The sequence below is a fragment of the Olea europaea genome, unplaced genomic scaffold (genome assembly GCF_002742605.1).
Source record: "Olea europaea var. sylvestris unplaced genomic scaffold, O_europaea_v1 scaffold3203, whole genome shotgun sequence".
Classification (NCBI taxonomy): domain Eukaryota; kingdom Viridiplantae; phylum Streptophyta; class Magnoliopsida; order Lamiales; family Oleaceae; genus Olea; species Olea europaea.
Window position 1 is genome coordinate 2,088 of NW_019250869.1, and position 16,963 is coordinate 19,050.

At 31.3% G+C, this 16,963-nt stretch overlaps 1 protein-coding gene and 1 pseudogene across 1 annotated transcript; both read right to left on the bottom strand.

Annotated features, from left to right (window-relative positions):
* Positions 1–6,101: 6,101 nt before the first annotated feature.
* Positions 6,102–6,880, bottom strand: LOC111385558. Its single transcript, XM_023009958.1, has 2 exons — positions 6,670–6,880; positions 6,102–6,538 (listed from the first exon to the last, which is right to left on the bottom strand). The coding sequence occupies exons 1-2, from the start codon at positions 6,878–6,880 to the stop codon at positions 6,102–6,104; spliced, it is 648 nt and encodes a 215-aa protein (XP_022865726.1).
* Positions 6,881–9,610: 2,730 nt separating this feature from the next.
* LOC111385557 lies at positions 9,611–11,937 on the bottom strand (annotated as a pseudogene).
* Between the last annotated feature and the right edge of the window lie 5,026 nt (positions 11,938–16,963).

Genomic DNA, 16,963 nt, shown 5'->3' on the forward strand with positions numbered 1-16,963 from the left:
CTGGGCAAATTAATATTTGTGACTTGTTACATTTACTAATAAATTGGTTAAAATTTTCGCATAAAAACCTATTCACCCCCTCTAGGTGTTGATTGGGTCGAACTACGTTATTTCAAATTTCATTAGAATAATCTATTGCTGGTGTGCCGCTGCTCATGGCCGGAGTAGTCATTACAACTGGTTGAGAAAAACCAACTCTCATACCATAATTGAACGGCCTAAATAAGTGTATAAAATACACTTATCATATGATATTATTAGGATCATATTATATTTCACCCTTCTTAAAAGGAAGGGTCCACGATTGTTCATATTCCAATTTAAGTAACTTCATTGAAGTAGGAAGAAGTCCTCCATATATATGTTGTCTACTTTGAATATAATTCCCTTTTAAAACTGAATGTTTAATTGGTTCTAAACCTACAAATTATGCCTTAGTCTAATGATGTGGGATACTATCTTGATTATTGCAAATGGCACATGAACAATTAAAGATCGTGTTTGATGTAATGAATCATATCAGAGAGGGAGAGAGAGAGTTAACATAAATTTTGTTAGCAAACTTGTTGGGTGGAGATAACCCTATTGACTCGGAGTTTTACATTAAAAATATCAATCTTATTAAGAGAAGTAATNTGTTAGCAAACTTGTTGGGTGGAGATAACCCTATTGACTCGGAGTTTTACATTAAAAATATCAATCTTATTAAGAGAAGTAATCCAAATTTTTATATAGTAGTTATTTGTTTCAACCTTAGTCTATCGATGATTTATCCTTTGGGGTTTGAAGCATGCTTGGTAGACTTGTTTGGTTTAGTTTGGTTTGTGTTTTGATGTCAAGTTATGGAATTTGACGGAAATGATAATTTAAGCACAAAAACGTAAATGTTGAATTGAGGACTATTGTGCCAAGAATGAAAGAGTAGAATTCGTCTTGGAAGCTGATCAAATGATTCAAATCTCTCTATTTTATAAGAGAAACAAGAATTGAATTAAAAATGGCATATTGTTCAAAATATAATAAAATCCAGAGTATAGACTGCGAGAGTTTGAAAGTGATTTTAGGAGTTCAAGTTCAAATTTAACATTGACTCACATTAAAGTATACGAATTGGGTCAGTTCACGCCATATATCAGTGCCTTCATAATAATCACAGATAAATACAAACTATTTTTATTATTTGAAAAATCTCAATTAAAAGAACAAAAATAAAATAAAGTAAAATTCACAGATCATATTCTATTCTAGATAAAAGATAAATGTCTATGCGAAACATGCCAAAGAAGGATTACTTTTACAACCACAAATTCAATTTTAAAATTAAGATAACAAATTCTTTTTGTTTGTCCAAATGTTCGATTTGTTAGATTGAAAAGACTGACTCAATAGCTTATATTGTTCTTTCAATGGCAGGTTCACATGTCCAATTAGAAACCAAAAATCAGTCAACACAACCAGAAAACACAAAATCAATGAGACCAAATTATTCATCTTTGGCTAAGTTCAATAATCTTTTTCTTTCTTTTTATTTAATTTTTTAAAGAAAATCATAGATGGAATTGCGATGGAAATAGTTACTCTTGTGCAAATTAAATCCGGCACAGAAATATTTTCAAATAAAAATAAAACTAGAGAGTTAAAAAATAAAAAAAAAATAAATAAATCGAATGAAGATTATTCTTGTCGCTTAATTAACTTAGGAGGCTTGTATGGTATACAAATTGCTAGGACTTAAATGCTAACTTATTAATCTTCTAGGATCGGTTTGCCAACAGTGATTCTTTTCAAATTAATGGTTCATTTCATGTAGTTTTCCCTTTTCGTTTAAAAAAAAAAAAAACACACACACACACACACACACAATAATATTATCGATTTTTGAAAAAAAAAAAAACAATAATTTTATTTTTCAATAATAGTTTTCCCTTTTCAAATTAATGGTTCCTTTCAAGTTTCAATTTTCAATTTTCAATTTTCTTAGCAGTTGGGCCTCCAGAGATGAATTTTTATCCAAAAAATTCGTTGAATTGGAACTGTTTTTTCTTGGATGTTTCATCCAAACACACACCCTTAATAGAGCCACAATGGCAGAAATCATAGACTGAATATTAGAAGATTTTGTTCACATCGTTTTTTGCCCTTTTGAGATACACAAAAATCAAATGAAATTTCAACATTATGCAAAAGTCATCCACCTTTTGATAATCTTGTGCCTTTTTATTAGATTTTTCTTAGACCTATTTAATTAATCCTTTTCACAAGGGAGCATTGGTTTTTCTCTAAAAGCATACCTACAATTTCGATTAAAACAAAAAGGGCATACAATGCGTGCTTTCTCCACGACAAATAGTAATATGAATACGAGTCCGTCTCTCAAAGGCTATGCTATCAACTATTAACGTTATTCAATTTTAGCTTCGATTTAAATTCGTCTCCTAAATATTGAATATGGTTTGATCTATACACGATAGCGCATGTATCTTTTTCCTACTTGTCACTACTAGTGCTACTTATTTTATTGAGCCAAATGAGGAGGTTTGAAAAATGATCAAGTGATATAGATATTATTTTTGAAAGAATATAATTATTCCCTAACTTATTCTCAATAAAGTCTTCAACAAGGATCAAAATTGGGTGACTAGTGTACTAAAGATATGACTGTGGTCCCAAAGGGTCCCAAGGTAGCTAACTCATACATTATTTTCAAAGTCCACATAACTGCAATAAAAAATGAAGTCGAGCTCAATTGTTCAAGTTATAATTATAAAATTCAAATGTTTCCATGAACTAATCCAAATTTTGATCTTAATTAATAAACAATCATTATTGGGTATAAATTCATTACTCAAGCTAAGTTATACATAGCCATGCAAATGTTTTTGACATATCAATTAAGTCCTTTTTGGTGATATTCAAAAATGTCTTCAAAGCCTCATAAACAATATCTTCATCTCACTCCCACCAGAATTCTCTGCTTCATTTGAAGGCTCGTTGGACTTATCCCGAAGGTGTAGTCCGTTCCCTTGTCTAAGGGTTTGTATTCTATGGCTTGACTCTATAAAATGTCTCAAGCACAACGTCTTTTATAGGTACAAAGGATCCCAAATACACTGTATGAATGTAAGAGACTAATTAATGATTTTTCCTCCATATTATGAATTATAGGATACAAATAATCATTTGGACACATGATTTAAATAAATACATGAATAAAACTAATTCATGTATCAAATTCAATTTTTCATTATTCATGAATCAAGATTCCAACACCCCTTCTTAAATTTGATTCCCTCATGATAACTCCAATCCAAGTACGCAATCTTGTAAATTTATCATTCTTCAATGGTTTGGTGAAAATGTCTGCTACTTGATCATTGGTCTTCACATAAGCAAGCTCAACTTCTTTGTTCTCAATGCACTTTCTAATGTAGTGAAATCTCGTATCTATATGCTTGCTTCGATCATGGAACATAGAATTTTTACCTAAAGCAGTAATTGACTTGTTATCAACATAAATTGGTGTAGCTTCGTTTTGGGACATATGAAGCATCTCCAATAATTTTCATAGCCAAATGGAATTACAAACACACGATACAACGGAAACATATTCAACTTCACAAGTAGAAAGAGTCACGATGGCTGCTTCTTTGAACACCAAGTGAAAGTGGTGTTACCCATGAAAAACAAAAATCCAGTGGTGCTTTTTTAATCATTAATATCACTAGCCAAATCACTATCACTATAACCCTAAATGTTGAAATTTGTAGAAGAAGAATAAGCTAAGCCATAATCAAATGTACCTTTAATGTAGCGAAGTATCCTTTTAACAATCTCCATGTGAGTTAAAGTTGGTGTCTCCATATAACGGCTAACAAGACCAACACCATAAAGAATATTGGATCTTGTGCAAGTTAAATATCTCAAGCTTCCAACAAGTTGTCTATAGAGAGATGGATCCACTTTTATGCTCTCGTCATATTTTGACATCTTTTTTCCACACCCAATGGAAGTATTGACTAGACTGCAATTTTGCATTTTGAACCTTTCAAGAACTTTCTTTGCATAAGCTTCTTGAAAAAAAAAATGTCATCTCCATTTTGTTTTACCTCAATTTTGGGGTGGTATGACATGGGCCTAATGTCAAGTCATCTCAAATTCTTGAGGAGACATTTTCTTAAATTCATCAAACATGTTTTCATTGTTGTCGGTGAAGATCAAGTTAACAACATACAAGTATACAATCATAAAACCTCCAAATGCAACCTTTTTAACGTAAATAGCATACTCATGTGGACATTTAATGAATCCATGATTTTGAAAATACTTGTCAATCCGACTATACCATGCTCTAGGTGGTTGTTTCGAGTTATATAACGCCTTCTTCAACTTCAAAACTTTATCTTCATATTCCTTGACAACATAACACGATGGTTGTTGAACGTACACTTCTTCTTCAAGGAATTCATTCAAGAAAGTAGACTTGAGGTTCATTTGATAAATTTTCTACTTATTTTGAGCTACCAAGGAAATGATTATTCAAATAGTTTACCAAGCGAGCAACGGGGGCAAAGACCTCATTATAGTCAATGGCATGCTTTTGGCTCTAGCCTTTGGTAACAACTCTTGCCTTGTATTTTTTTACTTCTCCTTGTGCATTTTTCTTTACTTTGTACACCCATTTCATGTCAATTGCTTTTTACCCTTCAGGAAAAGAAGCTAGCTCTCATGTATTGTTCTTTTTTTATTGCTTGTATATCCTCATCTATTGCATGCCTCCATTTCTTATCTTTCATTGCCTCTTCAAGCTTCAATGGCTTGGTGTCAATGAAGAGACAAAATAGAGATGGATTATCAATAATTTCAGTTTCTTCATAAATCTATGCAAGATTTCTAATACAACTTGATCCTTCGAAGAGCCTATCATGATGAGATTGATGAGTAGGAGGATGCGGTGGAGTGTTATCTTCACTTGCTTTTTGGCTAGAGTCTCCTTCTTGCAAAGGAAAAATCACGTATTCTTCATTTTTCGAAACATTCCAATCCCACGAGCTTCCTTTGTTGAATTTCGAATCTCTACTAATAACAATCTTTCCATTGAAAGGATTGTAAAACTTATAGCCATTAGAGTTTGAATCATAACTGATGAAAACAAACTTCTCACTTTTCTCATCAAGTTTTAATCTTTTCGCATCTGGCACATGAATATAGGCAATACTACCAAAAACACGTAAGTGAGAAACACTAGGTTTCTTACCACTCCAAGCTTCTTGTGAGTCATGTCTTGAACACTCCTCAACCAAGAAAAATTAGATAAATACATGGCACATGCAACAGCCTCGGCCCACAACTCATTCTCCATACTCTTGCTCTTAAGCATACTACGAACCATGTTGAGGATGGTTCTACTCTGCCGCTCCACAAAACCATTTTGTTGTGGTGATTTTGGAACTGTAAGGAAATGTTGGATTCCATCGGTATCACAAAAATTGTTAAACTCCTTGGAAGTGAATTTTCCACCTCGATCAATCATTAATGCTTTGATTGAGTTGTCACTCTCATTTTCAAACAATGGCTTTGAATTTTTTGAATGCTCAAAAAACTTCATCTTTCGTCATCAAAAAATAAACCCAAATCTTGTGAGAAAAAACATCAATAAATTGCAAGAAATAATTTGCTTAATCATGAGAGGGTGGTTTGATTGGCCCGCACACATCCGCATGAGCAAGTTGGAGTAGCTTTGTTGCTCTTGAGGTGGATTCCTTTGGAAAGTCTCTTCTAGCTTGCTTGCCAACGAGACATCCTTGACAAAGTTGATTGGAATGATTAATTTTTGGCAACCCATTCACTATTTCTTCATTTGTTAAGGTCTTCAAGCTACCAAAATTCAAATGGCCAAATATTAAGTGCCAAAGCCAAGAATTGTCTTCAACACAAGCCTTTAGACATCTTGTATGGTCAATATTAACATTGAGCATAAAATTCTATTCTTCTCCATTGGCACCTTTGCAATCAATTTATGAGAAACATCTCTCAAAGTAAGGAAACGATTCTTCAAGTGAATGTCATAGCCAATTTCAAGTAATTTTCCCAAATTCAAAATATTACTTCAAAGTATGTACATAATAAACTTGAGAAATCAAAAGATGACTTCCATTTTTAGCACGAATAAGAACATCACATTTGCCTTTTATTAGAACTTTGTTTTCATCTCCAAAAACAATGTTGCCTTTTATCGAATAATTTATTGTTGTGAATAACTCTTTGTTGCCACTCATGTGATTGGCGGCACTGATGTCAAGGTTCCACGATTGTTTATCCTTTTCTTCTTTGGTTGCCAACAACAACAACAATTCTTTCATTGCTTCAACATAATTAACTCTCTCCTCATTATTCGTGGTGTCACTCCTAAATTCGGAAGCATAGTGACCATATTTACGACAATTGTAACACTGAACATTGGACTTGTCATATCTTCTTCCGCCACCTCTCTTGGAGCCATAGTTCCAACGCCCTCGTCCTCCTAATTGATTGCTTGATCCTTCATTATTCAAATTTTGTTTTCCATCATTTCTTTCGTTACCATGACCATAATTTCCTCCGGACCACGACCACGATCTCGACCATAAATTTGACTTCTTTCTTGAGATCGTCCTTGCTCTTTCTGTTAACCTCCCAAGGAGACATTTGTCTGGAGAACTTGAGCCATCGGTTCTCCTTTCTTCTGCAATCTTTCTTCATATGCTTGCAAGGACCCCATTAGTTGATCAAGGCTCATGGTATCCAAGTCATTAGACTCTTCAATGGTACTACTAACAAACTCAAGTTGTAAGCGATCTAAGAATTTTCTCAATGATACAACTTTCTTCAATATTCTCCCCATACCACTTCATATGATTGACAATGGAGGACACTTTAGTGAAATAGTTAATGACACATTCAGACTCTTTTATGTGCAGAGATTCGAACTCCCCACGAAGGATTTGAAGGCGAACCTTCTTCACTTTTTCAATTCCCATGAAATTGTTCTCGAAAATGTCCTAAGCTTCCTTAACTTTTGTTGAGGAAGCAACTTTCTCGAACATGGTTTCATCTAAGTCCGTGTGAATTTCCTTTGAGCTTGACTTAAAGCTCCTTCATTCTTTGGTTCATCATAGCCTTTCTTTGCAACTTCCCAATGCCTCTTGTGAGCCGAGCAACGCCTTCATATGTATGCTCCAATGTTCATAATTTTTCTTTGTTAGTTTGGGAACATCAAAAGGAAATGAACTATTTATCTTTGAAATTGCTCTAATACCACTTTGTTAGAAATAAAAATTATGGGATGAAAGGATAGAGAGAAAAATTCAAAGAATTCTCAAAAAAATATTTGAATTCTATTGCTTGGCTTTATAAAATGTCTCTAACAGAACGCTTTTTATAGGTACAAAGGATCCCAAATACATTAAATGAACTTAAGAGACTACTATGAATAATAGGATACAAATAACCATTTGGACACATGATTTAAATATATACATGAATAAACTAATTCATATATCAACTTTAATTTTTCATCATTCATGAATTAAGTTTAATTTCCAACACGTCTAAGGTACAACGTTAGAATATAACACTTTTATAGAAGACAATGATGACAAATCCACTCTGTCATCTCTAAACCTAGAACTAGTGGCTTTGACACTGATGGATCTATTTTGAGACACTTTGAAAAAACATCTTATAAAGTCATTTTTCCAAAATACATTCAGATAAAAGCCCACTGGGAACGTGGTAAATGACGGGTAGAGACTGTGAATATACAAGAAGAAGAAAAAGTATACTTAATACATACCTAAGAAAAAGTATACTTAATACATACCTAAGGGAGGATCGAAGAATGTTTAGAAAGAAGCAAAGAAAAATAGCAAGGAAAAACTTAATATTGACTATGCGGTGACTAGAGATGGAAGAAGAAGTTTTGAAAGCTTCGGACAGGGATGCATTTTGCTTCTGTTTGCTTCCGTTTGGAAGGAGTCCAAAAATATTTTGAACGAATAGGATTTGATCTTGAGTAAGCAAAACGTGCATTAAGCAAAACATGACGGCTTAGGCTCGAAGGCTTGGCTTTAGGCAATAAGTACCCTGCCACTTGCTCAAACGAACCGAAGAGGAGATAAAAAAGTGATCGAGTGGATGAAATCAACGATGTTGATTGGAATGATTGGAGAGATGACTGTCCACAATCCTTCACTCAAAGGAGTTCCATAGCCATTAGAAAGATGTGGAAATCAATACATTGCAAGCTCACTGAATTTGGCATGTGAGAAGCTTCAATGGTAGCATCCCCCATCTCGATTGACAATTGACTAGATTCACTGTGTTTTTCTCTTTTTTAAGGTCACACCAACAATCTTAGCATCTATTCGGTTCAACTTAAAATATGAAATAAAATTTAAGTCGAAATCAACAATTAATTTTAATCATGTATTTCATGGGTTCCACAACATTTTAACTACACATTGCATCATTTTTTTTTTTAATCAAAATCTGCTATAAATCTAATTTTTGTCGAAACCTAATGGAGGCTTACAATATTTTCACAAACTCCTTGACTTTTACAATGCTTTAATTTACGTCCATTTTGTCCAAAGAATTGCCAATATATGAAATTCTAACAATTAATATTAATAATGCTCTCGATTTTTATTTCTCATTTCTTCTTGAAATTTTCACGGGAAAGGATCTTTAGGAGGTGAATACGAAGCTGGTTCAAATCCCGAACGTTTATAGATATGGTCAAATGATTGAATTACGACATGCCAATAAAATTAATTAAAAAAAATTATTCTATTAAAAAGTGGCACTAAGATTGAAAGATTATCATTGAGAAAGAAAATAAATAATAGAGTGTGTGTGTGTGTGTGTCTGTATCTATACGGAGAAAAATTAGATAATCTGCAAAATATTTCTCCATATTAAAAAAAAAAAATACTATATTGAAAGTAAAGTAATTAGTCGTCTAAGTTCTGGAAATAGAATTCTATTAAAGCTTTGAGGAGAAATGTTAGGCCAGAACTAGTCAAGTTATTTGTCAAACATATAACAGGGAAAATCTACATTTTTGGTAGTCCAATTCCATCACGATCGTAAGCAGATAGAGTATTTATTTATAATTTTGACAAGTTTACTATAAAAATAAAATACATTGAGAAAATTCTTATTCTCGAGACAATTTTCTTCATGCATTTAACCCCAATTTAGCCCTCATTAATTTTAAAATGCATTTTTTTTTCTCTTTTCTTTTCAACCAAACATTTTCCAATGAAAAAATATTACAAGTTCAAAATTTTTTCTTCTTTTTTAATCACACACTCTTTAAAAAATTACTATTACAAAATGCATTTTTCTAAAAATCTAATTATATTGGAGCTCAAACAAGGCTACACATCATTTTCCGTATGTTGTAATAATTAAGCTTCTCAAGTTTGAAAAATTAAATATTATGCCTCTAAACACTAGTGTCACATCTCTCACATGGTGCAAGACTAAAAACTAAAATGAGACAGACACGTTAAAGAACTGGTCAAGTACAAGTTTGACAAGGAAATTCATTGGGAGAAAAATAGAGAGAGAGTTGAAATTGAACTTATTTCGATAACTTCATTTCACCGAAAAGTTTCCGTTACAAGTAGTTGTAGTCCTTAATGACCTGGTGGTAGCTTTTCCTTCGGAAAAGTAACAGTACAAGACAATATGCTAACGATGACTAAATATCTTGACGATACATCGAGTTTCTCTTTAAGATCTAAATAATCCCTAGTGTAATATTTTTAGGTAGGATCATTTGATCAAATTTTCATGTCCAGAGGGGCTCCCAAGCCACACCCAATCATCAAAAAATAATGGAGAACTATCATTTGGCTGTTCTTGAGGGCAGTTTTCTTGATTCTGTGACATTTCTTGGCAGATAAATTCCACCAAATTGGCATTTTGGCACTGCAAGTTTAAAATCTCAGCCTGTGCTTTGGCAAGTTCTGCTTGAAGTTCACTAATTTTTTTCTGAAGTTGGCAAATCGAACCAGCGCAGCCATATACCGGATCCCGAAGCCTGGCGTTGGCTTCATAAACCATACTATTCACAGCATCTGCTCTTTGAGCTTCAGGAAGTTCCTGCAATATCATATACTAATCAACATACATAGAAAATGCTAAAGTTTTAAGTTTCAAAATTAAAAATTAACAGTTGTGATTATTAACAATTTTTTTTAATTTTTTATTTTTTAAGTAAAACACCTTTTTAAGTTGAGGCAGTTTTTCAATGGGGTTCGGATTCCGTGACCTAATGTGATTACTAACAACTAAGCTGATTATAATCCTTTCAAATTTAACAATAAAGATGTGTGGTTACATATATGGGGAGAGAGAAACATTGACGACATGTCGTTCCAATTAATTAATGAACAAGTTCATGATAAATTCTAGAAATTAAATGATCTAAAAATTAATTAATTAATATGGCATATGATCGTATAAGATAAATTAAGCACCAATATTTAAAAAATCATTTGTTTATATAAGTATCATCGGAAGACTGACTTTATAGTTCCAATAAAAAAATATCTTCTAGTTGCTCGATTCTTTCTTTATGCAGGTGAGGATAGTTGAATTTTGGTTATGAGAGGAAAACATTGGTCATTTTGATTAGGTGCCTACTTCCATTGACCATTGTACCTTTCCCTTTCAGTCGTGACTACATGTGTGATCAAGCAAAAGTTTGAATAAATAAAGGTCGCAAAATTCTAGTCAAAAGAAGAAAAATAAATAAAGACAAATTATTAACTACTACCTCCTTTGTTGTAGGAGATAAAGAAAAAAAATTGTGGGATTAAAAAGAAAGACATTGGTCTTCGGGTTCGAACAAAACGAAATCCCAAAAAATATTGGCTCTTGTATTATAACCCTATTTTGTGGGGATTGAAATCAGGCTTTTTTAAATATATTTTTATAAAAATTGATGAAATATGTAGTTAAAATGTTGTGAATGACATGAACTACGTAGTTAATATTAATTGTTAACTTTAACTTAAATTAAAATTTAGAAATTAATCTCTACCAACATGGGCTAAATTTGTTTTCTTTCTACACCAAAGATAGACTTAGATCATTTGTATAGGCAGACTGTTTGGATACTAAGATCCAAAGTCAGGAAAGATCCAACGCTAAGGTCCCTAAGCAATCACTTCATGGAAAAGGAAGTGATCAAGTAATCCGGTCCAATTCGAAGTCAAGATGGCTGAATTCGTTCTTTGACAATATATTGGTGATAGCCACGGAGTGGTCTTTCTTTACAATATCATAATTTCCATACTCCTTCAGACATTCAATGGATGTGATTAAAGATAAGAACTTACTGAATCCATTGTTTGTCTCATAACAAATTAAAAATACCCACTATTTAACCTGATGATAGAAAGCTTGACATAATTGCTTGTGGTAGTAGACGATTAAAAGGAAAAATTGACTGTATTTTAAATTGTTCAATGATAAAATGTAACGTGGTATTATGTCAAGTTTATGTTGACATTGATATTCATGTAACATGATTGTAATTAAAATACCTGTAACAACTTGATTATGTTACTAGCACCAAAAACTTTGTGGGCAATGGTGAACTTGAGCGGCTCCGACGGCGGAAAATAAGGCGCCAATACACATTTATCCACACATCTGCGGCGGAGGATTTTGCATGCAGCGCAAGGGCTAACTATAATAGCTGGTGGCGGAGAGGATGAAAAAGATCCAGTTGGAGATGATATAGGAGAGAGTGAGGAGGGAGAAGATGCTGCCATCATTGCAGAGGAGGTGACGGTGGTTGCGGTGACGGTTTCCCTGCATTCCATGTTGACACTCTGGGTGTGGATGTGTTTGGTCTGGTTGTACTCCACTAAATGGACAGAGAGGAGAAATTTATAGGAAATGGGAAAAACCCGTCAAGGGGTTTACGGCTGATGAACTGTGAGGCATTCTTATGGCGTACATGTTGCGTCACAAATGACTGAATGAGTTTGTTGACGTGGTGTTTTCAAATAATTTAAATTAATTATCATTTCTTAACATAAATATTGAAATTATACACTCTTTTGGTGAGGTCAGATCAGATTGGACTTAATAAAGGTTAATTTAGTCCAATTTGACATTTGATACAAACCAATTCAGTCAATTTCTGCTGCAAAGCTATGCCCATATTCGGTGGAGAATAAAATCATATTTTATTATAAAATTTAATAAAAAATAATTAAATATATAATTGAAAAATTGTGGATATCACGAAATATGTGATTAAAAATAATTAATAACTTTGATTTATATTAAAATTTACCAAATACTAAAATTATAAGTTTTTCTTAGTATAGTGTAAAATCAAAATATAGTACTTGTTCGATGGTAATTATGAGAATAGGTTTTTTGACTATTGAAGAGAAAATTGGATCCCACTTATGAAAGAAAAAATAAAAAATGACAGCTAACTTAGAAAAATAATAATAAAAAAATTGAATATTTGCGGTGAAAATTAGAACCAAACACGCGCATGCGTGCATACAAACATATAATGATCACATGGAAGAACGAAAGAGAAAAATTGAGAACGAAAATTTTTATGTGCGAAAAACATTATCTACAATTTACTTTTAAAGATGAAAACTTTTATGTGATAGAAAAAATAAAAAATAACAGCTAACTTAGAAAAATAATGATTAAAAAATTGAATTTTTGGGGGTGAAAATCAGAACCAAACATGTGCACACGTGCGCGCGCACACATATAATGATCACATGGAAGAACGAAAGAGAAAAATTGAGAACAAAAATTTTATGTACAAATAACATTATCGAAAATTCACTTTTAAAGATGAAAACTTTTATGTAGAAATCTCTTTTTGACCCTTTTTGACCAAATAACTAAAAAATGACATGTTACGATAATTTCACTTTGAAAAGCTACAATTTTTTGTCAAAAATAAATGTTGAGAAAATTTTCAAAATAAAAGTTTAGTCATTATAAGTGAAATTTGTTATTTTATAAACAATAAGGATGCGTTTAAGTGTCAATATTTTTCATGAAAAATGTATTTTTTCCACCTAAATCAATATGTTTGTACTGTTTGATTACTATTTTTTTCTATGGAAAATATTTTTTTTACTTTTGATCACGTGACCATATTTTTTTCAAAATTAAGGGAAATATTTTCTTTAAGGGAAATATTCTTTTATTTTTCAGAGAATTCACTTTCTCTTTCATCTATCAACTCTCTCTCATCTACCCAACAATAAAAAATTGACATGTATAATATTTTCTAGATTGAAAATTAAATCAATCAAACATGTTTAATTGACAATTTCAATTCAAATAAATTTTAGGCAATTGAATTACCTAGAATTTATTTTCATTTATTTTCTTTCCATGCATATTCAATACTTGCAATCAAACACACCCTAAATTCTTTGATTATGGGTAATTGTTTTCCCTGTTGGTATTTGATAATGAATTTTTGGTAATGGATTTGGGGTTTTATCATAATTAATTAGTTGGGTAATTTCCCCTTAGCATAATCTTAGCTTTAGCTGTTTAAACACAATCAAAAATGCAAAACTATTAAAAAAACACACACAGTAAGGAAAAATGGGAAGAAAGAAAGAAAGTTTCAAGAACTGAAACTTATTAAGACCGTGATTCGTAATAAAATGAAGAATGACTTTCTAATTAGATGTATGATACTCTACACTTAATAAGATTTCCTTTAAACTTAATATTGTACAAAATCTCATGGAACAATATCTCATTACTAGATAAATCATATTGTGAGCCCCATTTTAAGTGAAATATTGCATTTTAAAATAGTGATTGATGGAGAATGTGTGGTTAAAAATTAAGGAAAAGTTTTGAATTGTCGTTTAATATTATTTTATTGAAAAATGTGTGGTTGAAAATGATTTTTGAAAAAATAAATTTATGAAAGAATGGGGCTGAAATATGGGTAAATCATTAATTACCTGACATTGTTGACTATTCTTGATATTGCTAACCCTGAAATCTCCCTCTAATCTCAGCAGGTAAATGGGGTATTAGATATATATTATTTTAAACAACATTAACTAACTTAAACAAACATTAATTCTTGCAAATAATTAAGATTTGAGAAGACATTAGTGTAGCATTGTATTTGACTCATTTCAAGCAAATAAATTTGTGGCAATAGGTTATTGGCCAGTTGAAAAGGTAGACCAGTTAATGTCAATGCTCGAAATTGTGATTTATATTTTTTTTCCTGCTACAACTGACTTTGATTAATTATTATAAGGTTTGTTCAAGAATCTAATCAATGTTTACTTTATTCTTAACCTAAGATAATTAATATGTATATTTCCCATTATTGAATTTTACATTATAATTAGGTCTTAATCACTGTACATATTTTTTATTTGTAGTTAGGAGAATAAGTATGATTGGCAACGGGGGGCGGAACCGGGCATTTTCTCGCCCCGTACCCGCCCCATTACCCGTTTAAAGGGAGGAAGGAAGGTTGCTCTGTTAACATACCCGTTCTTTTTTTTTTTTTTTTTTATTGCCCTGATTCATTCAAATGAGTTAATAATATAGTTATTAATTTTTTAATTAATTTATTTATTTTTAAAACTGAAATTATTCGAATATATTTAGTAAATTAAAATTTTTATTGTTTATCATATTCCTTAGATAATCTTAATTATCATCTTCATTAAAATTAACGAAATTTCGTAGAATTTTTACATGTAGAGTATTGAATTTTTTATTAAAAAAAATAAATAGGGCGGGAGTGAGCCCCTGTTACCCGTACTCGCCTCGGGGCAAAATTCTCTATCCGTTACTCGGCTCAATTATCAGATTAAGCGATCAATCCACACCCCCATTCGGGCGACATCTCACAGGTATTGAATTTGATGAGTATTTTTGTCATTCTTAATAATAACTATAAGAGGAAAGGTATTTTCCTATGATAAGGTGTTTATTATAAAATATTGACATGAAATTCAACGCTCATGCCTTAATAGAGGACTTTAAGATAACCATAGTTCACACTTCAAAATTCATTGCGTCTTCCATGAAGAATGATGACTTGATCGTAACTAAAAACAAAGGGGTAAGTTGATCTAGTCGACCTAGAAGATTAATTGATCACCGTATGACTTTAAACCTATTGTGTGGGACTACATAGCAATTTAAGTTTACAATAATAAAATGACTCGATTTTACTATCAATAAATTTGAGGTGGACAATATGAATTCCTTTCATAACTTCATTTGATGTAGTACTATAATAATGAAAACTCAAAGTGACTCTGCTTTCATTTTAGCTGTCAATCATGAGAATTTTGATACATCACCGGAATTTTGAGGCGAATTGTTAAAAATTCACTAAATATTTTGATATGTATTTACACACTTATACACGTTCCTAAATTAACTTAAAATCAAATTAATCGAGTGAATATCAATTCAATTTATGCTATATTTGACTTTTACAGGCTAAATCGACAATTGAAAGAAATAAAAAGCAAAAAAAAAAAAAAAAAAAGTTAAAATTACGTTTAATGTATTATTCAATATGTATAATTTTATGGGAAAAAATCTAGTATGGTTCATTATGTGTACCTAGGTCTCTGCATAAGGGCTTGTTTTGAGTCTTATGTCCTTTTCATTATCCATTCGAATGCAAAAATATTTTAGGTACACATCAAATGCGATTGCTATCTTCATATTTTGGTGGATTACATAAAAAAAAAAAAAAAAAAAAAAAAAAAAAAACAAAACAAAAAAAAACAAAAACAAAAACAAAAACAAAACAAAAAAATTATTTCTATCTACAGGAGAAGTTTCCTACTTCATTAGGAGAGGACATCATCTTAGAGACGAATTCAAAACTCAAAAATACATTTTACTGGGAACAAATTAAAGAAAAGACTCAAAAAATTATGTTTGAAGATAATAGAGTTTCTTGAAGTTGAAGATAAAGATTGAAAATATTCATTCGATCTTCTTTGTTCTTGTAATAAATAGGTGACATCTATGTCAACTTCTTGTTTTCGATGAATGAATGTTGTAGTTAATTAATTTCTATTCATGGTTATTTTTTTATTTTTCTTTCATAAATTGTGTTGAATTGATGTGATTGAATTATGTTCATGTTTGTTAACGTTAGTTATAACACATTATATTTGTTACGTGTTAGATAGAGAGATTGCATTGTTGAAGCACTCAATCTTGCTTCTCACAAATACTAAGATCTCTACTTGTTTTTACAATTGTCTGAAACTTCTATACATCATTCTAACAAATTATTGAGATGAAAGTTTGATATTTCTTAATATGTTGACTAGCACTTGATAAATGAATGTTAATATTTTATTTAGGATTTATAGACCGGCCAAACAAAAATTGAATTGAACATGAGTAAATTTAATTTACAAAATTGAGGCTTCTAAATATTTTCATAAGTGATTCCTATTTTTTTCTCCATTAGTATTAATTTGCTAATTTTAGTCATTAGTGCGAAAACTCATAAGCTAAAATAATTTTATTGAATATGTGTGATCTTATTAGGGTTAGTTTTAATTAAAGTGAAATTAATAATCAAATTTTGTGGAACAATACTATATTCATGATTAATTATTAATTATATACAACATCATCCATTTACGGGATAATTTCGCAACACCTCATACATTTTTGGGAGCTTCACCTTTAAAATTTTGACACCTCTTAGTGAAATGTCAAAATTCCTAAACTAGGAGTGTCCTAGTGAAAGGAACATAAATATTCATTTCATAGAATGTAACAAATTTTATCTTAACTTTTTTCTAACACATTTTCAACCAAATATTCTCTTACATACAATAATGAAATAATATTACACGCAAATTTAAAACTTTTTTTCTACTTTCAACCA

Excerpts from the sequence above, each read along its gene's own strand:
- LOC111385558 (XM_023009958.1), bottom strand. The coding sequence starts at position 6,880 with ATGGGGAGAATATTGAAGAAAGTTGTATCATTGAGAAAATTCTTAGAT. Across the intron at positions 6,539-6,669 it reads GACAAATGTCTCCTTGGGAG|GATCAAGCAATCAATTAGGA; the intron begins GTTAACAGAAAG and ends TGAATAATGAAG.